Here is a 23,655-nt window from a genome sequence, read left to right as displayed (position 1 = left end):
TGCAGAGTAATCTGATGAGACACGTGATCAAACATAGCATTCTTGCTGACAACCAACATGCATTTAGGAAGCATAGATCATGTGAGTCTCAGCTTATCCTGACGACAAATGACCTGGCCAAGCATCTTGATAGCAACGTCATCACGGATTTAGTAATGCTGGACTTTTCTAAAGCATTTGATGTCATCCCAGACCAGAGACTGCTTCGGTATTCGTTCCAACACAAAACAATAGATTTCCAGTTTCCTGACAAAACATCTTCAGCGCGTGTGTATGAATGGAAAGAGCTCCGATTGGCATCCAGTGTTGAGTGGTACACCTCAGGGCACAGTACTTGGCCCACATCTGTTTTTGCTTTACTTCACTTGAATTTGGTGGCTTGGCACCCTGCTTGAAATGGAATTTCAAGGAATAGCCGTGAGTCAACAGCCAGCCCACCAGCCGTAAGTGAGTGAGCTGCCAGCACAACAGGCTTGATTGACTGAGCTGCCAGCCCAAGAATCCATTCGGCCCACAATGTCCATACTAGCTCTCTGGAAACCAGTCCCTTCAGCCCACAACACCCATAGTAGCGCTCCAGAAAGCCCACCCCCCCCCTCCCCCTCCCCTCCCCTCCCAATATTGGAATTGGTGGAAAGGTGGAATATTGTGTTGGGGGTCCAGCCCTCCCGTGTGATGCTGGGACACAACGTGTCCCACAGTCTAGTATATTACTAAAACTCTCATCTTGTTTGTTTCTGTTGGTCTGTCTGTCTGTCCGTCCATACGTGATCCCGGAACTACGGCAAAACGGTACATTATAGCACAAACATTTTTTGCACTACCTTTCTCACAATTGTCCTGTGGTGGTTTGTGTCAAGTTTCGTTCAGATTGCTGTTATATTTCACAAGTTATTTCACATTTTTAAAATTAAGAAAATCCAAATTTGAGAGGAAAAAAAAATCTTCCCTCTGCAGTATGACTTCACAATGGGATTGTAACCCCACCAGCTACAATGTTGCATTCCCGGGACACTCAGTCCTGCAATGTTGCAATCCCTTTTTTATATTCCTGGCAGCAAGTATATTCTTGGCAGCATGGAGGGATGGTGCATTTAAAAAATATATTTTAAAGTCACAGCACACTGAATTTGTTTTTAAGTTTAAAATAAGGGAGGGTGAATAAGGTGAAATGAGCAGCCGCTGCGAAGTTGGGGGCTATGGGTGAGTGGTGGAATATTACGTTGGGGGAACGGGTTGCATTGGGGAAACTGGTAAGTGGTGGAATATTGCCTTGGGGAATGGGTTGCGTTGGGGCACCAGGCCTCCCTTGGGGGTATGGGTGAGTGGCAGATTATTGCGTTGGGGGAAACAGGTTGCATTGGGGGACCGGGCCTCCCGTGTGACAGGGACACAACGGGTCCCACTTGGTCTAGGATATCTATCTATGCATACTATTACTAAAACTCTCATCTTGTCCTCTACCGGTTTGGGTGATCTTTCCCCTGTCCTCATCCGGGCGCCCCGAGCTCTGGCTGTACCGCATCCTGCGCAAAGCCGCCGGCATGGCCGCGCACATTCTGTGAACACATTTAAGAAAGAACTGCAGATGCTGGAAAAATCAAAGACAGACAAAAATGCTGGAGAAACTCAGCGGTGAGACATGCAGGATTGCATGAGGCTGCCTGACCCGCTGAGTTTGTCCAGCATTTTTGTCTACCTTTTGTGAACACGTGATTTGATGCCTGCCATCCGGGGCAGGATCCATGTGTACACGTGATAGATGTGGCCCGCCATCCGCTCACAGACATGCGTCCAGGGCCCTATGCAGAACAAGGTTGCCGACCCCTGCTCTAATTAAACCTGGGGCGATTTCAGTCCTGCTTTATCAGCAACCTATAGTTCTTGGTCCTGTAATTACAATGATGATTTGATCTATCAGCTCCCAAGATTTGATGATCCAGAAAGTATAGAGATTTACTGTGCATTGAAGACTCTTGTTTAGAAGCCAATCTAGAAGTGATCATTAATTATTTCACTGACGTAGATGAAAACCTCATAGTATCAAGCGTCTTGGAGGGAAAAAAAGGCTTCAATGAGTTTAAAACTATTATGTAAACTTCATTAAAAAAAAACATTAAATTTAAATCCAGTTTTTAAAATGGCTTTGGGGCAGTATCTCAGGATTCACTGCCTTAGGACTGGCTGCTGCTCACAGACCATTCCACGGCTGCAGGATCAACGTGACAATTAGGCTGGAAGTAGTAATGTTGACCGCAAGAATGGCACAAAGGCAACGTGCAGCAGATCAGATCAACTACAAACGTCTAACTAGGTTAAAATACAGCGCTTCCAACTGGAGTATTGCAAAATGTGAAATCTTGAAAAGGTGCCACATAAATGCAAATGTGTTTACTTAAAATCAAGCTTAAACAATATATTCCTAAACCTTGTTTTTTTACTCCTTCTAGACATTGCGGAAAGAGTGATTAAAGATGCTGTCTGTACTTTTGAAAATGATCTCTTGAAAGTTAGGCAGCAAGTTCTGAACTGAACTGTAGATTAACCATATTAGTCTGCCTTTACTATATCTATCACCACAAATATTATGCATGCTGCACATTCCATATTTAGTCCTGTCCAGATCTTCATCCCAACCCTGGATTGTTAATAATGTTAATATAGCACATCACTGTCTCACCGGCAGACTAGATGCTGGCCACGGAGATGATAGCATGTAATGTTACCTTGAGCTTGTGTTACAATAAAGACTATGAGTTATTACTCCTGTGTATGGGTCTCATATTCAACATGGTGTCAGAAGTGGGATGGAAGTATGCTTGTGCGGTCGGGATGGTGTAGAGATGGCGCTGGTTCATTCACAGGCAGGATATGCTGTCAATTACATCTGTAGGTGCCGCCGTTGGCATTGACCAGATCTGAACGTGGTTTGGGAGCAGTTCAAGATATTTCATCGAGGTGGCCGTGACCCTTTTTTGTTTGTAGATGGACTACTTGCCCCTTAAATAGTGGTGGGAGTAGTCTGCTGGTTTTGTTATACCATCTTTTTCGAACGTCTCGTTTTTGTTGTAGCTTGGATTGGATTTTGGATGGTGTGCGAACTTGCGGTTCTATGGTCTGTTTTGCCACAGGCAGCGTGGCTCGGGTCTGTCTTGACATCAGGCGCTGGGTGGGTGAGCCCAGTACAAGATCACAAGAAATGTTGCGCAGGTTGAGCAAGTCTAGGAAAATGTCTGACCCTGCTCTGTGGGATCGCTCCATCACTTGTTTGGCACTCCTGACAGCACGTTCAGTCAACCCATTTGACTGTGGGTATTCGGGGCTGCTGGTGATATGATGAAATTCCCAGCGTGTAGCAAAGTGTATGAAGTACTGGCTGGTAAATTGACTGCCATTATCGGAAAGTAGTTAATAGAGTGCCCCGTGGACAGAGAGATGGCGTGCCAGTTTCTGGACTACCGCTGAGGAGGTGGGGCTACGGAGTAGATCAATTTCAAACCATCCAGAGTACGAGTCGACTAGGATCAGGTATTGTTTGCCATGCCAATCAAAACCAAACTGTTGCACACCGCACAGGACTCTACCTTCTCACTATATAATCAGTCATTGTGCGAGAGGCATAGGCCACAGGTCTGTTGACGTCACCATTGTTTTGAAGGCAGGCTGCTCCTAAGCCATACTGGGAGGCGTCGCAAGTCAGTGTGACAGGTAGCTTAACATCGAAATAGGTGAGGGTAGGAGCACAAGACATCTGTTGTTTAAGAGTGTCGAACGTCCTTTGCTGCTGTTCATGCCAGAACCATACAGTATCTTTGTGAATTAGCTGGCACAGTGGGGCCGATAGTTCGCTGAAATTCGGAATTAATTTTCCCAAATAGTTTCCCAAGGAATGTCTGCAGGCTGTTCCCATATGTGGGTGCTGGTAACTCGTTAATTGCAATAATCTTTGATGGATCAGGTATAAGACCATCACTGGTGAATACATGACCCACGAGGTTCACCTCACTCACCCGGAATTTGCACTTTAGGGGGTTAAACGAGGTTGATCTCTTTGGCGAGGTCCAGAACCCTCTTTAAATTTGCGTCATTTTCTTGGACATTTTGTCCAGCAATGAGAATGTCATCAACACTGATTGAGCATGGGTAACCAGCAAAAAGTGGTAACCATGGCGCGCTGAAATACTACACTTGCTGAGTTTTTGCCGAATGGCATGTGCAGGAATTTGTAACATCCAAAAGGTGTACTGAAGGGTAGTTCGTTTGGAAGAGTTGTGATCCAACGGAATCTGCCAGAATGAACTCTTTGCGTCTAGAACTGAGAATACTGTTGCATTGCCCAGTTGCGCTAAGACATCTTTCACTGTGCGCATGGGATAGTGTGGTCGTTTAATGGCAGTGTTTAAATCTTTGGGATTGATACATATCTGTATTTCTTCCTTGTTCTTTTTGGTTGCTACCAGCATGGTTGAGACCCAGTCCGATGGATCAACAACAGGAGCAATCACACCCCGAGTCTCCATCCTGTTAAGTTACTTTTGTACGTGATCCTGCATAGCATGGGGAATCCGTTGGGGGACGGACAATTGGCAGGACCTCTGGGTTGGTCGTGATTGTGTACTTTATGGGAAGCTTGCCAAGCTTGTTGTCGAAGAGATTTCCGTATTATGACAGGAACTGTTGAGTGGAGCCATGTGTTATAGACAGTTCATGAACCGCCGAGGTCAGATATGTATACATGTGAAGCTAGATGGCACTGTATCTCGACTCTTCCAACAGGGTGCACTGCACCCCCTCCAAAGGGAAGTAACGTAGTAGCAGTTTGTTTTATGACTTCAGCATTCCGAATCCTGTGGAGCTCAGATAAGGACAGAACATTGCAACGAGCTCCAGTATCGAGTTTAGCAATAACACTCGTTCTGTTAATGAGGAGAGTGACCCTCGGATCTTGGTGAAGTCAGCATCTCTTTATCTATCACCAAGTAATGTGACAACTTTATTTGTGCCTATTTCAGGAAAGCCGTGTTATTTTCCCACCTGCATTTGAGAAAAGATAATCATGTCCACTTAAAATGTTTCTTATAGGGAATCCTGGGAGTAAGGCAGATGCCATTTGAATTGGACAGCCCTGAAGCTGCTCAGAATCCATCTGTAATTAATTAATCTCCGAATGTTTTTGCCTATGTTTAACAAAACATTTCATTTCCAATGCCCCCAATTGAGATTGCCATTAAAAACAAAATGATCATTAAGCAATCAATTCTACATTTCACCTAGTAAAAATTACTTCCAGGTTTTGAATCGAGAAAATGGCTAACATTCAAATGCAAACTGTGAACCATTGGGCTTGGCCATTCCAAACACTTGAAGTGCCCCATCATATCAACACAAATTCTACACAGCAAAAAAAAATCTTTACTTTAATGTAAAATGTATTCAAGATTTGACCTTTATCTCTGCAAACTTAATTCATATTGCAATTCTCAATTGCCCTTCTTATTGTATCTGATTTGAAAAAGGTATTGTTTGTGGGGAATAACAGAAGATTTCTTGTGAAAGGCAGATGCTCAAAGTATTCTACAAATGAACAAAAAATACAAATTAGTTGAAACAATTGAATTAATTCTCTTTTCTGCGGCGCGCTACAATTGAATTAAATACTCTTTTCTGCCATCAAACCCGCTGAGTTCCTCCAGCAATTTTGTGTACCTTCGATATTCCAGCATCTGCAGTTCCCTTTTGAACACTTATTAATCCTGGATGTCCACATCAATCGCACGGAAAAAGAAAGCCACTGCAATAAAAACCCTGAAAGTTTCAAACAACAACTACCTTTTTGTGAAGTACGAAGCATACTGGTCCTACGAGAAGCCCATTATTTTGCCTATACCCAGTCCATCACTGGTTCTGATCTCCCCACCATCGAAGAGATTTACAGGAGTCGCTGCCTCAAAAAGGCAGAGCATCAGAGACCCACACCACCCTGGCCACACACTCATTTCATCCCTGCCATAAAGAAGGTGGTACAGGAGCCCGAAAACTGTAACGTCCAGGTTCAAGAAGAGGTCCTTCCCTACCGCATCAGGCTAGTAAACACTACAACCACCAATAAGGTCTGAACTACATAGTGAGTGAGTGAGTGAGTGAGCGTGCGTGTGTGTGTGTGTGTGTCCGTGTCACCCTTTACTCAGTACTTTGTTGAGGCACCTTTGGCAGCGATTACAGCCTCAAGTCTTCTTGGGTATGACGCTACAAGCTTGGCACACCTGTATTTGGGTAATTTCTCCCATTCTTCTCTGCAGATCCTTTCAAGCTCTGTCATGTTGGATGGGGAGCTATTTTCAGGTCCCTCCAGAGATGTACAATCGGATTCAAGTCTGGGCTCTGGCAGGGCCCTCAAGGACATTCACAGACTTGTCACAAAGCCACTTTTGCATTGTCTTGGCTGTGTGCTTAGGGTCATTGTCTTGTTGGAAGGTGAACCTCTGCCCCAGTCTGAGGTGCAGAATGCTCTGGAGCAGGTTTTCATTAAGGATCTCTCTGTACTTTGCTCCGTTCATCTTCCCCATCGATCCTGACTAGTCTCCCAGTTCCTGCCGCTGAAAAACATCCCCACAGCATGATGCTGGCCACCAGCATGCTTCACCGTAGGTATGGTAGTGGCCAGGTGATGAGCGTCTGGTTTCCTCCAGACGTGATGCTTGGCATTCAGGCCAGAGTTCAACCTTGGTTTTATCAGACCAGAGAACCTTGTTTCTCACGGCTGAGAGTCCTTTAGGTGTCTTTTGGCAAACTCTGAGTGGGCTGTCATGTGCCTTTTACTGAGTAGTTCTTGGTCACCGCCCTGACCAAGGCCCCTCTCCCCCGATTGCGCAGTTTGGCCAGGTGGCCAGCTCTATGAAGAGTCCTGGTAGTTCCAAAGTTCTTCAATTTAAGAATGACGGAGGCCATTGTGCTCTACGGGACCTGCAACGGGAGATGCTATTTTTCTCGCACTATTTTTAAGTCTCACAATATACACACAAATTAGATGCATTTTTCATTTTTTTGCATAGGTATTAAAATGTAATACTTCACTAGAGTTCTTATTTTTTTTTAAATATGCGCTAACTTGGAGGATGTAATTAAAACATTTCTTACTGATATAATAACTTTTTGAAAAGGCAGAAAAAAAATTAATTTACCAAAAGCAAACGAGTCAGATATTTTAACACTGAAGACTGACAAGAGGTAAAGTTCACGTCCCGCGAACTTGCTCTATTGCACCAGACCTACGCGAGAGGTTAAAGGCAATGTTAATCAATGTTTCGACTCGTATACTCACCATAGAATTAGTGACCAGCAGCTGGTAATAATCCTTACTCGGTGGAGGAGCTTGTGCGCTCATTTCAAAAAGTGTGCCTTGCAATAACGACGCCATCTTGGACGCTTCTCATTGCCAGAGCAACGGCGTCGAATGTAAACAAGAGCAGCCGCGACTAGTTTTACTTTACTGCAAGTTCGCGCACTGCAAATTCGTCAGAGATGCATTAGCAACTCTTCATTGTGCTCTTCCTTTGAAATAAACGTTCAGCGGAACCGATTAAAAAAAAAAGAAAAAAAAATTCGCGGAAATTGCCGTGTAATCGCTAACGTCAACCGGTCACTGTGACGAACAGTTCCCAGGACTTGCAGGGCCGGCAGGGGTCATGACCCTCGCGCAGTGATACCCCTGGAGGCGGAGGAGCGAGAAGAGTTGACTAATTGTAAATATTGCGGACTAGAGGGGTATTTGGGGTGGGAGGTTTTCGAAACAAAAAAAGGAAAGAGATAACATATTTTTTACCCTGGTAAATGTGGAATGAGAGGAGGAAGTTGAGAGTAAAGGAGAGGGAAGAGGGGTTTTATTTTTGGTTTGTTTGGTTAGTGGGGCCAGGAAGGGAGTGACACCACCTCTATCCCCTCCTCCATTCCGCCCACTTGAAACAAGGGGAAGGAGGCCCGGCGACGGGGAGGGATACAGGCGCCGCACAGGGTGAACGGGCGGGCCGGCTGGCCCAGTGGAATCGCCGCGGTGGCCGAGAGTTTAGTGAGAGGCACAGAGTAAGCTGGTGGCAGGCTGTAGAATTGGAACAAACTAGGTAATAACATTTATTTCCAACAGTGGCAAAAGAAAGAGAAAGGAAGGGGAAAAACGAAGGACAGTGTGATTCCTTTATCTTGAAAGCAAAACATTTTTTGAGCTTTTTTTCCCCCTCCCCTCCTTGGCACCAAGAATGAATTCCTCAGCCTTCTGTCTATTTCCAGGATGTGCAGGATTTCCTTGCTCCTACCACCGCTTTTAAATGTTTCGTAAATATGCGAATGCCAGGGCTGTGTGTATCATGTTTTATTATAGACTATATGTGATAGTGTTGATTCGTTTCTCTTTCTGAAAATGAGTGAGCACATTTGGCTTTTTCCTGTATGTGCGAGGATAATAGGAAGCCGAGGCCTCGGCTGAGCCTTGCCCGAAGGCCAAGGAACAAAATAACCATATTTTGCTAGTTAATTCTTTAAGGTCTTTCTAACATTTCGTGTGGGTTTTTGTTTAAAGGTTGGATTTTGTTTGTTTTTTAGGGGGGGGAGGGCAGAGGGAGGGGGCTGCCAGAGGAAGTTTATTTTAATAATTTCCTCTTTCTCCCGCCCCCTCGACTTCCTTCCCAGCAGCACTTGGTGTTTGACGTTCACACATCCGGCGACAGCTGTAACTCCGACAGCGGGGATTGATGCTGAAACACAGGCCTGGACGCTGACACCCCACTGCCTCCCCCTTTCCCCTCCCTCGCTCTTTAAAAATGTCTTTATGATATAGTAATAGAGGCAACTAGGCTTGAACCTGACAGTAACTAAAGTTGCTTCAACCCCCTCCCTGCTAATTGTTGGGCTTAAACCCCAATACGAGGTAGGCCGCTTATAACCATACCGAACGCTCTGAAATAAAAGACCTGTTGTCTAGGCCTGATTAGTAATATTTTCCATGGATCAGACGAGTATAACAATAACCCCATTCTGCGCGCAGTAATTTTGTCTTCATGGGTTAAAGATGTACTTTGAAAAAGCAACTTGTGCATTTTACAGCAAAGGATAGTGGTGGTGCTTTGCTGCGATGTTTATCGTTGAAATAATAAGTTAACCATTTCGTTACTACCATGACGGTACAGTAGCTGTATTGTGTAGGCCGCAAAAGTAAACCGGAATGGCCAACGCACTGTGTATCTCCGCAAACCCATTGTTTGTCTTAATTTCAACAAAGACTAATATGTTTACATTATTTACTGAAACTTTTATAGAGAGCGCCTAAAGTTCGGCACCATTTCGACAACGTTTGTTCAACCAGCAGCACTTTCATTTCTCTGTATTTTGTTAAACGTGAGTTTAATTTGTTTCAGGGAAGTCTGAGTTTTAGCCACGAATGTACGTAATTTCAATATTTTCAGACTATATAATTTGCTACAAATGTTCAACTTTCTGCATTTTATCCACTAGGTTATTCTAAGAGTTTAGCTTTTTGCGTATGGAGATCTTTTTTCTTCCAGTAGCTAGATTTAAAATGGACGATTGAACAATTGACAGTAAATTGGGAAAAAAAAATAGACTTCTAATGTTTAATTCTTGATTTTGACATTTTACTTTCTTTAAATTTGAAGCCACTAGTTTTAAAACGTCTTACTCCATTGCAGAAAGTATGTTTTTTCAAATCTTTTGTTGGTTTTAGGTATCTTACCCATCTTGAGTCCAGATAAATATTGGCAACATATTTTTCATGACGTATGATCAAGTTTTCTTGCTTGACTCTTGAATGTTTGACTCTTCTTGTTCATGGGGGTGTGGTAATGGTTAAACATTGGAAGGTCCTTTATTTTGTATTTAAGTGTAAAGCCTTGGTATTTAATTGGAAAATGGCCATGTCCAAGTGGAGTCTGAAGAGCCTGACTGAAATGTCACCTATCCATGTTCTCCAGTGATATTGCCTGACTTGCTGAGTTATTCCAGCACCGTGTCTTTTTGTAAACCAGTAACTGCAGTTACTTTTTCCTGTGTCTTGTGAAGTTTCTTGCCTGTTTACAGCAATCTGAATTATATTTAGTGGCAAGCAACTGATGGACAAACGTAGTCACATTTTGAAGTAATGAGCTGAGCTACTAAAGCACTTCACTTTTGTAAACCAGGAAAAAAAGTATTGTTTCGTTGAACATTGTAATCTGAAGTAACTAATAATTCCGGATGTAGATGTCAAGTTTTTCCTTCATAACGTCCTCACTGGTTCCAAGATTAGGTTTATGGTTTGTTTTAACATGGTTCTATGTTATTGGCAATTATGCATCTTTATCTCTTTCCATTAGGTGTGAAAATGTTATTCTGTCTTGTGAATCAGCAAGATATTTAGGAAAATTTATTTTTAGATTGGATGATCAGTCCTTTATAGTATGAGAATATTTTGTATAAATTTGCATGGATACCTTAATGCCAAATTGAATTATTGACCACAAAGAATAATAAAAAAATCTTTACTTGGAATATGGTTATCTACAATTAAAATCTAATACCGGTGTTTTTTTTGATTGGGATAAGGTGTATCATTTTTTTCAGATTCCTGGAGATATTGGGACCAGCTAAAATGAGAGTAAATGTATATCATTAGAGATGTTTCAAGACGTCAAAACATGTTGTTCACTTTTTAGTAATGAGTCCATGTACAGTTTTTCCATTCCCATCTTACTCTTTCACCAAAAGACCAAATGACAATCATTTCAAAAAGTTAAAATGGCTGCAACTTTTTTGTATGCTTACAGGTCAGTTTCACGTGATGTTCCTGCTCAGGGTGCATTGAAAGTTATATAATCTGGCACTGATGTCCTTGCACAATTTGTAAGTAAACAGGGCTAAGATTTCTATTGACAGCCTGAAAGCAGATGCATTACATTTTAACGCTGAATATTTGGAATTTTATCAGTTAATAAAGAATTTGTTACAAATATTGGGCAAATAAAATTGAATAATCATTGGTAATGGGTGAAATTTTTGCTAAACCCAAGGGTATTTTGCTGGAACATGAGGTTAAGATTAAATATGACTGCAATTTGTCGTTTTATTTCCCTATATTGTTAATTTGTCTTCTTGGAACTCCAGATCATCCCCTGCCTCCACCCCTCTAAAAAATAACTAAGAATGTTATTTGGCTTGGATTTGGGGAATCTTTTGTGGAATCTGATTTAAAAAAATGATATGGCCTCTAATTTTGTTAGTTAAAATAAACTGATTATCTTTCATTAAAATTAACAAACGGGCATTGCATCAGGATGTTTGGGCTGTTCTGAAGAGTTGTTGTAAACTTCTGTGGTGTGGAATTTAGGGGGAGGGGGTGTGGAAGCCAAAGTATAAAGGAAGACTGGGATCATTTGCATCTGCATATCCATTTTAAGTGCCCAAAATATATCATAATTTCATTGCTGGTGTGGCTTTTTTTATAATTGCCAAGCAAAGCTGAAAACTGTCTTCTGTGTAGGTAATAGCTGAGGAAACTGATTATAGATGTGAAACTGAATTGTGGTCCTAGCACTAAAATGGCAATGGGTTTGGGAAGCTTGCTCTTGTATTTTTAATCTGCACTGAATCAGTTTATTTTTTATGTGCCGATTCACTTAAGTCTAACTACATAAAATCTGGCCACTGGTTAATTTGAATAAGAAAAATCTTTTGACTGACCAAAATATTTTATATTATGTTTGCCATTTATATCCCATTTTGTCTTTGTACGATACATAAGTGCAACCATTTTAGTATTTTTTGGGGGCAATTTGACCGTAGCATAGCAAGATTACACACTTTTTGTATAGTGAAATGGAGCTTCATTTGCAGCATGGTGCTTGCAATGCCCTTCCCAGTCTGCATAATTACAAAAGTCCAAGAGCAATAGCAGGCACAAAAGCAATTAATCCATCTTGTGATGTCCAAAAACTGAAAAGTGTAATGGGTATAGCATAGGATATGAGGTTGATATCCTGGATAAAGTGCTGACTGTTTGCCTTTCACAGCTAGTTTTACCTCTGTCCAGGCTAACCCATGGGTGCTACAATCTAGGCATTAGAGGGCGGTGGAGGCAGGTTCTCTGGATGCTTTCAAGAGAGCTAGATAGGGCTCTTAAAAATAGCAGTCGGGTCATGGGGAGAAGGCAGGCATGGGGTACTGATTGGGGATGATCAGCCATATATTAGGGCATCATTTGAGTGAGTGCGGCATCAAAGAACTTTGCTAAAATGGAAGCCGGTTAATATCAAGGAGCATACCTGGCTAGATTTAGCACCAAGCATAAAGACTGGTGTTGAAAGCCAATTATTTAAACTTAATTGAAATGCTTCATTTGATAACTTGAGAATAAGCAGCAGTAGTCATAGAAATTTCTTGCATTCTCTAATTTCTACTGATCTACAGTGATGCATGTTGAAATATTTTTAATTCTAGTTATTAGGAATCCTGGCTCATTGCAGTATTTGTGCATTAATTAACTTATCATATTTAAAATGTCAGTACAGCTAGATATTGAAGGCGTGTATACATCAATTCCTACTTGCACCTTGCCAAAGTTCCAAACACTAAAAAATAGGTTAGATTTATTCAAATTCCTGTTGTCACTCCATTCATTAAAAACATTCACGATGGCAAGTTTTGTCAATCTTAGAGGTTCTTTGCTGTGTGTCCAATAAATTAGTATATATTAAAATCATCTTTTCTCAATTGAATTTTTGAAGTTGAGTTCTGAGGGGACAAAAATAGAAATTTAAGGGATATCTACTTTAGTTGTAATATTGTGAGGTCATCTAAAGCTGCACTGAAGTATTCCATGGTACATACACAGTATCAATAAAATGGTTTGTGTGGACATGACATTGTGTGATGTCATGAGAAATGCCATATAAATTTAAATATTTGATGTAAGTCAAGAAATTTGCCTTGAATTGTGCATAATTGCATCCATGCATGTTAAAATAATATGAGGAAGAATAGATATGACATAAATATAATATAATATGGCCAGCATAGAATTCAAAATGGAAAGCTCTGCAGTAGGAGTGAACAGGTCCTTTTCAGAATGGCAGGCAGTGGCGAGTGGAGTACCGCAAGGTTCGGTGTTGGGGCCGCAACCGTTTACCATATATATTAATGATTTGGAAGAGGGCATTAGGAGCAACGCTAGCAAGTTTGTGGATGACACAAAGCTGGGTGGCAGTGTGAACTGTGAAGACGATTTTAGGAGGTTGCAGGATGACCTGGACAGGTTGAGCGAATGGGCAGATGCAGTATAATATAGATAAATGTGAGGTTGTCCACTTTGGTGGCAAAAACAAGTGGGCAGATTATTATCTCAATGGGGTTAGGTTAGGTAAGGGGGAAGGTGCAGCGAGACCTGGGTGTCCTTGTACACCGGTCACTGAAAGTTGGCTTGCAGGTCCAGCAGGCAGTGAAGAAAGATAATGGAACGTTGGCTTTCATAACAAGAGGATTTCAGTATAAGAGTAGAGGTTCTTCTGCAGTGTAGGTTCACGAGATTGATCCCTGGGATGGTGGGACTGTCATATGAGGAAAGATTGAAAAGACTAGGCTTGTATTCACTGGAGTTTAGAAGGATGAGGGGGATCTTATAGAAACTTATAAAAGGACTGGACAAGCTAGATACAGGAAAAATGTCCCAATGTTGGGCGAGTCCAGAACCAGGGGCCACAGTCTTAGAATAAAGGAGAGGCCATTTAAGACTGAGGTGAGAAAAAACTTTTTCACCCAGAGGGTTGTGAATTTGTGGATTTCCCTGCCACAGAGGGCAGTGGAGGCCAAATCACTGGATGGATTTAAGAGAGAGTGAGATAGAGCTCTAGGGGCTAGTGGAACCTAGGGATATGGGGAGAAGGCAGGCATGGGTTATTGATTGGGGATGATCAGCCATGATCACAATGAATGGCGGTGCTGGCTCGAAGGGCTGAATGGCCGCCTCCTGCACCTATTTTCTATGTTTCTATGCAAGAGTGGATGGGCCATGCAGTAAATACAATTTCTGTATTCTCCCAAGACTTTCCATGTCTGAAGAAGGGTCTTGACCGGAACGTCACCCATTCCTTCGCTCCAGAGATGCTGCCTGCCCCGCTGAGCCACTCCAGCATTTTGTGTCTACCTTCCATAAATGAACACATTGAATTAATAAATGAGCGAGTGGAAGAATGGCTAACTAGCTGACTCCAAGGCCAAAAATGTAAAGGAGAGCTATTCAAAGACCCAGGAGATGGAAAAGCTTCCATGTTATAAAAGGAATATGAAAGTACTGGAGAATAGACAATAGGTGTAGGAGTAGGTCATTTGGCCCTTCGAGCCAGCACCACCATTCAATGTGATCATGGCTGATCATCCCAAATCAGTACCCCGTTCCTGCCTTCTCCCCATATCCCCAGATTCTGCTATCTTTAAGAGCCCTATCTAGCTCTCTTGAAGGTGACCAAAACCAAAAAGTGGAAGGATAATACTCTTTAGAAAAGTATAATCAAGCTGGTTGTTTTCATTTTGAATAAAGTATCCTGAATGGTAACCTTTTGAAAGGCATTTCAAGTTATTAAACTAAACAGCTTCCTGTTGGTGGAGGGAAGAACTAGAGCCCATCAACAGCCACCAAAACAATTAAAAATAATTTGGAAGAAACCCAATGGGAATGCGAGAATAGAACTCGCTATTATGGTGCTAATTGAGATAAATGGTCCGACGCATTAAAGGGAACGCTGGTTAAATTTAAATTTAAATTGGATCATGCAAAACATGTGATGGGTTGCATAGAATAATTGGGCTGAATGGCCTTTGTAGTTTATCAAAGAGAAAGCATGCATCCTTGACTAATTCTATGCAAGTTGAATTAGGGTACTTGCAGAACATGAGCTTTTGTTTCCTAGCTACAATTATCAATAGTTCAATAGTGCTTTATTTGTAACGTATGCAACTACACAGTGAAATTCTTTTTTCATATGACATATATATTACTGCCATTATAGGTGGCATTTTTCAAAGTCTGATTAACAATAGTTCAGTTTATGACTGATTTACTATTGAATAGTGGTAGTAATGATGGAATTAAGCAAAAAATCTTGTCCTTTATTCCTTTAAATGGTCTGCTCCTCAGGAGCCCTTCCCTACATGAGTTAAAATAATACCTATTGTATGGAGTATTTAATATATTAGTAATTTTACTGTTATTGGACAAGAAATCCAGATATGAATTAATATTGGAAGACACTAGTTTAAACTCTATATTGGTGGCAGTGAAATAATTTTGGATAAAAAGAATGGAAATACAAAAACGACATTTGTAAATATGACAAGCTGTTGGGTTGCCCTTCGCGCACACAGAGCTCCACACCAGCGTAAGCCATTTGTCTTCATGATTGCTGCAGGCTCCAGTCTGATATGGCATTGCAAGCATATCAGTTGTATCAAACTACTATTGTCAGTTAAAGTTAATGCAGGTGAAATTGAATAATTGGTATAGGCAAACGTAATCATAGCTCTCAAAGAAACTCGATCAATACTTTAAAGGGAAAAAACCTCACAAAGTTTATGGGGGAAATAGGAGCAAGTCTTTCAGAAATTGGGTGCATTGAAAGACTGCCTCCTTACTGTTACCATTTTATGATTCTGATTAAAGGTGAAGAGACCATTATCTCAATGCAATAAAGGATGGGCAATAAATGCGAATAATTAATATTGTAATTGCCAAATAGGGTACAAGAATATTTAAATCTTGCTTTTAATGACTACGTAATCAGTCAGCTAGGATGTTCTGAGCTTACTGATTTAATTTACATCAAAGTCTATTTGAATAGTATGCACCAAAAGTATTTAGCTACTCCCTTTGCTGGGTGTTTGTCTTGCCTGAGACACTTTGGTTTGTCTGAGACAAACTCTTCAAGAGAGAGTTGGATAGAGTTCTTAAAGATAGCGGAGTCCAGGGATATGGGGAAAAGGCAGGAATGGGGTACTGAGTATGGATGATCACAGTGAATGGCGTGCTGGCTCGAAGGGCCGAATGGCCTACTCTTGCACTTACTGAACTTTGGGTGAACATTAAAATATTTGTTGGCAATTAATGCAACAGAAGTTGCTGGTAATTTGGTTTTGAATGAGTTTCTAGAGCTATATGTAGCCCTTAAATAAGGCAGCTATGATCTGTATGTATTTAAAATATTGTAAGATTTGCAACCATGTCAAGCTGATTGGTTAATTGATAAAGGTGTAGCCTTGTGTTGACGCACAGGCCAGAGATTGTTTTTTTGTTTTCTAATTTTGGAATTGAGTATCTAGGTGGAGATCAGAATTTAACTCCACAACTTCCTTGTATGATCCTGTTGTCACCTAACACATGATGGAATACCTGGAGTTAGTAACTTTGAAACCATGTCCCTAATGAGTTTGAGTTTATAATAATTAAAGTTTAAACTTGTGGTTCCTCACATCTGAAACTTAAACTACTGTTTGTGATCATGGTTGATTAAGGTTTCAGTGGAAAACTTCCAAAGGATTTGTCCAAATTAATTGTTATACAGGATCTGGGTAGGTGATTGAGATTGTATTCTTGGTATGCCAGTTTTATACTGTATTGTGTAGGAGTTGTTTCAGTGTTTAACTATCGTTAAATTAAGGCATCCAAATACCGAAAGTCCAACATACTGTGACTTGATATTTCCATTTTGATAATGGAATTATCCATGTGAATTGTTGGGTGTGATGGTTATGGGTATAGTTTTTAATAAATTTAAACAACTTCATTTGAATACTAAGCTTTATTTTGGATGTTGTATTAATAATCTATCATGTTTGTCTAAACTTTATCACTTTGGCAAAATAAAAGTTCATTTTGGCAAAATAAATGTATGGGAATTGGAACGTGTGTTGTGTCTACATACTGGGCGTCCAGGGAATGTTTGCTGTTGTGTAGTTAATGTGAATTTAGCTTGTCCTCTGATTTGGCTAACAGAATTGTAAGATTTTCAACACATTGCAATCATACGGGGACAAAATGGTTAAAACATTACTTGGATTGAGTTTGCCAGTTGTGGAGTTCATAGGGACCAGTGAAGGAAAGGTTGTTGAAGTATATTGCGAGTTAGTTCATGTTTTGAAAGTTATCTTTTTCCCTCACTAATACTTAATGGTCAATACTTGCAGTTAGCCTGACTTCAACCAATGACATGGGCAAGTTCAGCACTAGAAGATAGACACAAAGCTGGAGTAACTCAGCGGGTCAGGCAGCATCTCTGGAGAGACGGAATGGGTGACGTTTAGCGTCAAGACCCTTCTTCAGACAACACTAGAACAGGCCCTTAAGCTCAGTGTTTATGCTGAACATGATACCAAGACAATCTCTTATCTGCCTGCATACAATCCATATCTCTCCATTCCCTGCATATCTATATACCATCTGCCTCAACCGTGGTCCCTGAGTGCATTGCAGGCTTCGTATACTGAGTTTTTACAATAAAACTTGCTCCACAGATCTTTAAATGTTGGCCTCTCACTTTAAAGCTATGCCCTTTAGCATTTGATGTGTCCATTCTGAGATAAAGATTTTATCTATCCATCAATGTCTCATAATTTTATACCAATTTGAAACAAATTTGTGTGTGGAAGTTGTGAGGTCATGTTGCAGTTGTATAAGATATTGGTGAGGCTGCATTTAGAGTATTGAGTTCAGTTCTGGACACCATGTTATAGAAAAGATGTTGTCAAGCTGGAAAGGGTACAGAGAAGATTTACAAGGATGTTGCCATGGCTAGAGGGTCAGAGCTCTAGTGAGAGGTTGAGTCGGCTGCGATTCTATTCCTTGGAACACAGGAGGATGAGGGGTGATCTTATTGAGGTGTATAAAATCATAAAAGGCATAGTTTGGGTCGATGTGCAGTCTCTTGCCCAGAGTAGGTGAATCGAGGACCAGAGGACATAGATTTAAGGTGGAGGGAAAAAGATTGAATAGGAACCTGAGGGGTAACATTTTCACACAAAGGGTGGTGGGTGTATGGAACAAGCTGCCAGAGGGGATAGTTGAGGCAGGGACTCTCAACATTTAAGAAACAGACAGGTACATGGATAGGACAGGTTTGGAGGGATATGGACCAAATGTGGGCAGGTGGGACTAGTGTAGCTGGAAAATGTTGGATGGTGTGGTCAAGTTTGGCCAAAGTGCCTGTTTTAACACTATCACTCCATGACTATATGGTATGAAGCTGCAGAGTTCATTCACTTTGAAGTTGAATGTTTGATGTTTATTTAGCATTTTGGAAAAAGTTTTAAAATTGTATAAATTAATCGTTGTAAGAAAATCTATGATTTTTGTAATCTGTAGATCCCAAGAGAGGTCTTCATAAAATCATGGTTTATAGTCAGTTTAGAAAGGTAGTTAATCTATCACTTCCAAAAACAACAAATACTTTCTCATGATTAAAATTGTAGATGTGCTCGCTAATTTTTGGTGTACATCTTAATAAATTTAAAAAAATGTTATGCATGTATTAATCAAAGGTCTTATTGTAGATAAGACCTGGGTTAGTTTGCAGTGTAATACTAGCGGTATTATAAGACAAATTTTGCAATAGGTTTTGCCATGTGGTCAACATATTGAGAAATGTTTCTAGATAAATCTGATTGAGATGCAGATGTTTCAGCAGAATACTTTTTTCAGTCCTTTTGTCAATTTTCTTCATGAAGAATCACTAGATGGCATAAGATATGTACCATAAAATCAAAATTCATGGTCATTGCAAAACTTTGCATTCTTTCCATTCATATTCATTGCCAACTCTTGAGTCATGTGGAAATATGATTTTGTTCAAAAGCAAAATATTGCAGATGTAAAAAATTTGAAGGAACTATTCAGCCAGTTAGGTATCATCTGCAGTGAACATTCACCAGAGATGGGTGTAGTTGGGGGAGAGGTGAGCATGATTTGAGTGGTAAAAGGAAAATGTAAGGGAAGCTTTTGTACTATGAAATTCCTGAAAGATTAATTGCTCAGATGTAGGACCAAATGTGTATTGGGACATGTGGAGAAAGAAACCTGGAGTAAAAAAGGAATAAAATTGCTATATGAAATATGTTGATTTATTGCTATATCAAGGTTGTGGTAAAGTGTCGAAGAGACCCTTTAATGCAGGGAGATCAAAAAGATGAGAGAAGGATACAGAATTAATATGTCGAGCAACTGGAAGTTGTGTATTACACTTATGGACTAAAGGGGGTTCTGGCAAGTGATCAATCTACTTCGTTATCCTTAATGTAGAGATGAATATTGTGAAAAAAACAAAGACAATATAGTAAATGTAAAATGTTGCTTTTAAATTGCCTTTTCAGATGGAAAATGTTTGAGAAAGGGGGAAATTAGGGAGTAGAGTCACTGCTTGCAAGGCAAGATGGTTTTATAACAGAAATGTTGGCGGGGTCTATTCAAGAAGCTGGTTTGGTTAGAGGGATCTGCTTGTAATTCAGGAAATGAGAAATGTAGGGAACAAAGCAATCAAAGGCTCCATCCACTGATTGCAGAAGAGGGAAGATCATAAAAAGCACCAAATTCCCCTCTTATGCTGCTTAGCAGGGTAATGTAGGTGCATACAAAATCTCTATTTCAGTTGTTGGGTTTATAATGGTTTCAGCTTAATCTCCAAATGAAAAGTTGAGTCTATCAGGAGATGGGCAATTGACCCATATCTTGAGTCAAATGACTCTCACAGCTGCTGGGTTGACACCGTCTGTAAGAACTACATTAACAAACAAATCCTATGCACTTGATTCCTTTCTACTGTGGTGGACGGAGTACCTATTTATATACACATTCACAACAATGATTGAAGTTCTTTCACCCAACCAGCCTCCACGTTAATCAGAAAATATTTGTTTTCTCTTCCAGTATTCAAAAGGAACTATATGTTTGAAAACAATGTGGTCTTTTCCTCTGGGTTGGGGAATCAAGAACAAGAGGGAATAGGTTTGAGGTGAGAGGGGAAAGATTTAACAGGAACCTGAGGGGTAGTTTTTACCCAGGTTAGTATGTATAATGGAACGAGCTGCCGGATGCAAGTTCAATTATACAATAATGACAATTAAGGCAGATTTGGGCAGGATAAGAAAGACTGGGAGGAAAATGGATCAAATGTGGACAAACAGGATTAGCTAAAATGAGCGCTTTGTTGTCATGATCTAGTTTGGCCGAAAGGCCTATTTCCAAGCTTTATATTTTAATCTATCACAGCAGGTTCAACTCCAATGACACATTGCAACTGCAGCCCCACCTTCTATTCCCTGCCCGAGTCCACATTTGCCAATTGAAACAGTACACTGTATTTGCTATTATTTGATTTCTTATGATGCTGAGCAAATGGAAACTGGGTGACTGCTTAACATGTTCTTGTTGAAAAGACTTGATGTCTCTTTCTGAGTACCTTCCTGAGTACTCATTTTCTATTTGCAGCAATCCTTAACCAGATAATCTTAAATTGGTGAAGATGTTTCAAGAAGAATTTGAAATTGTTTTTGATTCCCTTCCTCTGACCTGGCAATCTCTAGCTATGTCAACATTTGGAGTAGAGTGTCTGCTTTGAGAATAGGTGCTCTTTTTGGTCTTTGGCATGAGAACAATGTGGCCTACTCGGATAGCTAAGTGTAATTAAAGCACTGAATTTTGGTTTGTCAGCCTGCGAGGGGACTATGCTTGCTTTCTTGTCTCGGGACGCAGAAATTAGAGGCAACAGCATTGGTGGTACATTTTCAGTTCTTTGAAGTGCCTGTTGTTAGTAGTCCATGCCTCCAAAGTGCACAGATGGGCAGGGATCACTGCTGCCTAGTAGATCATGAGCTGTGTACTTTAGTACTTTCTCCACAAAGGCCAAATGCTTTGTGTTTTTTCCTCGCGTGTGTGTATTTATATAAACTTTTCTATTATTTGTTTTTGAAACTTATCTATTAATTGGTTGATTTGGAATTTAAAATGTCAGTTTTTCTATGCCATGGCTATCCAAAATAGTTTTGATCTGCATTTTACTTTTCCACGTTCATCCATTCTAATGCAATGCTGTGGTGGTTCAGAAATGTCATTCTGCCTCATGCGTTGTGCTAAAAGAAAACTTGGGTATAATACAAAATGTGATGGCATAGTAAATTCAACTTAGATGTCTTGTTCCTACTTCGATCGTGCAACTCGCAACTTCAGTCTCAGTAAAATTTTACCCAAATGCTTCCTTAGTTCAAAAGTAGGTCTACAAACATTAAAACTTTAAGGGAGAGAAGTTTTTAAGCTTGTGTTGGGGCAGAAATTGAACTTCCACAGTATGATGAGTCAATAATGAAGTGACATCATAAAGCATCTTTAATTTTCTTGGGTTGAAGAAAACTAATGGATGATGATGCAACTGTAGTAGGCTTACAGATAGCAGAATGCTGTCCCAATGGCTATTGAGGCGAGAGTAAGAATGGTGAATATAATTTCATTATGTTCTAGTAATTGGGCAAAAGTAGTAAAATGTGAACTTTAAAAGTCTGCATCAGGTTTGTAAACAACAACAACATTTGCTTTGCAGCTTTATCTGTTGCATTTGGATAATTCATTGATCCTTTGCTTGTTTCATACGTCGTTTCTGAAAATGATGGAAAGCACAATTGCAATCTTAACTGGCATCCTTTCTGCTTTCATTTTTGATACTTTGTTAGAAAAGAAAGGGTGACAAATCCTAGCAATATGTTCATAAGTTGTAGCAGCAGAATTACGCTATTTGGCCAATAAAATGTCTACTCCACCATTCAATCATGGCTGATCTATCTTTCCCTCTCAACCCAACTCTCCTGCCTTCTCCCCACAACCCCTGGCACCCATACTAATCAAGAATCTATCAATTTCCACCTTAAAAATATTTATTGTCTTGGCCTCCACAGCCTTCTGTAATAAGAATTACACAGATTCACCACCCTCTGACTAAAGAAATTCCTCCATCTCCTTTCTAAAGGTACGTCCTTTAAATCTGAAGCAGTGTCTTCTGGTCCTAGATCCTCTTCACATCCACTCTTATCTAGACCTTTCACTATTCGGTAAGCTTCAATTAGGTCCCCCACCCCCTCATCCTTCTAAGCTCCAGTAACTACAGGCCCAGTGCTGTCAAACTCTCAATATATGTTACTCCAATCATCCCATGGATCATTCTTTTAAAATATGACTGCGGCAGTTGTACATGGGATATAAATGGTTGTTGGAGATACCAGTTGTTCTTTGTTAACTTAATTCCTGTTGTCTACTTTAGTATATCGTTTGTACCTGTTTTGTGAAGTATTTCATCATACTACTTGTACATTCTACATTTATGCATTTAATTAGGAATATGTGTTGAATAGAACTTTGCATTGCGCAAATAATGTTTTAAAACTGCTACATGGTAAATGCCATTTAACCATATAACCATATAACAATTACAGCACGGAAACAGGCCATCTCGGCCCTACAAGTCCGAGCCGAACAATTTTTTTCCCTTAGTCCCACCTGCCTGCACTCATACCATAACCCTCCATTCCCTTCTCATCCATATGCCTATCCAATTTATTCTTAAATGATACCAACGAACCTGTCGCCACCACTTCCACTGGAAGCTCATTCCACACCGCTACCACTCTCTGAGTAAAGAAGTTCCCCCTCATGTTACCCCTAAACTTCTGTCCCTTAATTCTGAATTCATGTCCTCTTGTTTGAATCTTCCCTATTCTCAAAGGGAAAAGCTTGATCACATCATCTCTGTCTATCCCTCTCATCATTTTAAAGGCCTCTATCAAGTCCCCCCCTTAACCTTCTGCGCTCCAGAGAATAAATTTGCTGAGATATTGGCTTTAATTTCTCAAACTTAACTTTGTACTTGTGAGGATATCTTGTTATTTATCATTGGTTTCAATTGTGAGTGCCTGCAAAAAAAAAAAATAGTTCATGCAGAACCAGAAGCTATCAATTGTTTGATGCCCAATGTCTTTGGACTTCAGCACATTGTAATGAGCTTGAAGCTGGGCATCCACATATTTATTGTCTGCTCTTCCACAGATAAGGTGTGCTCTTGACTTGATCAGTGAAATATAAGTTCCTAGATGGACTTAATTGGCGTCGGCCTCCAACCATGTGTGTATAAGGTTGTGGGGTGGTATTGGGAGGGGAAATCATTTTAACTATCTAAATCCATTGGAGATATTTTGTTAAAATAGTTCATAAAAAGCTTTTACAATGATGTGTATTCCAGGAGCACAGTTCCTCCTTTATACACAGGCTAAAGGGCCTGTCCCATTTGCGTGTCCTTGGCACGCAAATTACGCGACCTCGTGGTCGCGTTGAGGCGCATGGGCATCGTATGGCCGCGCGGGGCCGGTTCCACTGGGAAGTGCTGAGGGGTATGTAGTTGTGCGCGACATCGCACGGGGCTCTGAACTTTTTGTAACGAACGAAATCTTCGCACGCAAACGGCCTGTCACGTAACTGATGACCAAAGTGGGACAGGCCTAAGACCCTAGCGCGATGCAACGTCTCACCTCCAACAGCAGCAGAAGCAGGCAAACGATCACCGAGCTCGGCCTCGGCTCACGGCCATTGCGGTCAGG

At 40.7% G+C, this 23,655-nt stretch overlaps 2 protein-coding genes across 16 annotated transcripts in view; one reads left to right on the top strand and one right to left on the bottom strand.

Annotated features, from left to right (window-relative positions):
* Positions 1-7,496, bottom strand: part of fbxo36 (F-box protein 36) — a 41,193-nt gene extending 33,697 nt beyond the window's left edge. Inside the window, exon 1 of the mRNA XM_033031942.1 lies at positions 7,322-7,496. Within this exon, the coding sequence (XP_032887833.1) occupies positions 7,322-7,417 (96 nt within the window). The 5' untranslated portion in view covers positions 7,418-7,496. The remainder of the gene's footprint in view (positions 1-7,321) is intronic.
* A 116-nt stretch (positions 7,497-7,612) lies between these two features.
* Positions 7,613-23,655, top strand: part of trip12 (thyroid hormone receptor interactor 12) — a 109,536-nt gene continuing 93,493 nt past the window's right edge. For 2 of the 15 annotated variants that reach the window (XM_033031939.1, XM_033031926.1), the window contains exons 1-2: positions 7,972-8,117; positions 10,812-10,887. The gene's annotated coding sequence lies outside the window, so the exon portion shown is untranslated. Of the gene's footprint in view, positions 7,743-7,958; positions 8,118-8,700; positions 8,921-10,811; positions 10,888-23,655 lie in introns of those variants that run through there. The other 13 variants (XM_033031928.1, XM_033031934.1, XM_033031940.1 and 10 more) reach the window with 13 other exon arrangements.

Source organism: Amblyraja radiata, chromosome 13 (assembly GCF_010909765.2).
Source record: "Amblyraja radiata isolate CabotCenter1 chromosome 13, sAmbRad1.1.pri, whole genome shotgun sequence".
In the NCBI taxonomy this organism is placed as follows: domain Eukaryota; kingdom Metazoa; phylum Chordata; class Chondrichthyes; order Rajiformes; family Rajidae; genus Amblyraja; species Amblyraja radiata.
The sequence above is the reverse complement of the archived record's forward strand: the minus strand, read 5'-3'. Positions and strand labels throughout refer to the sequence as shown.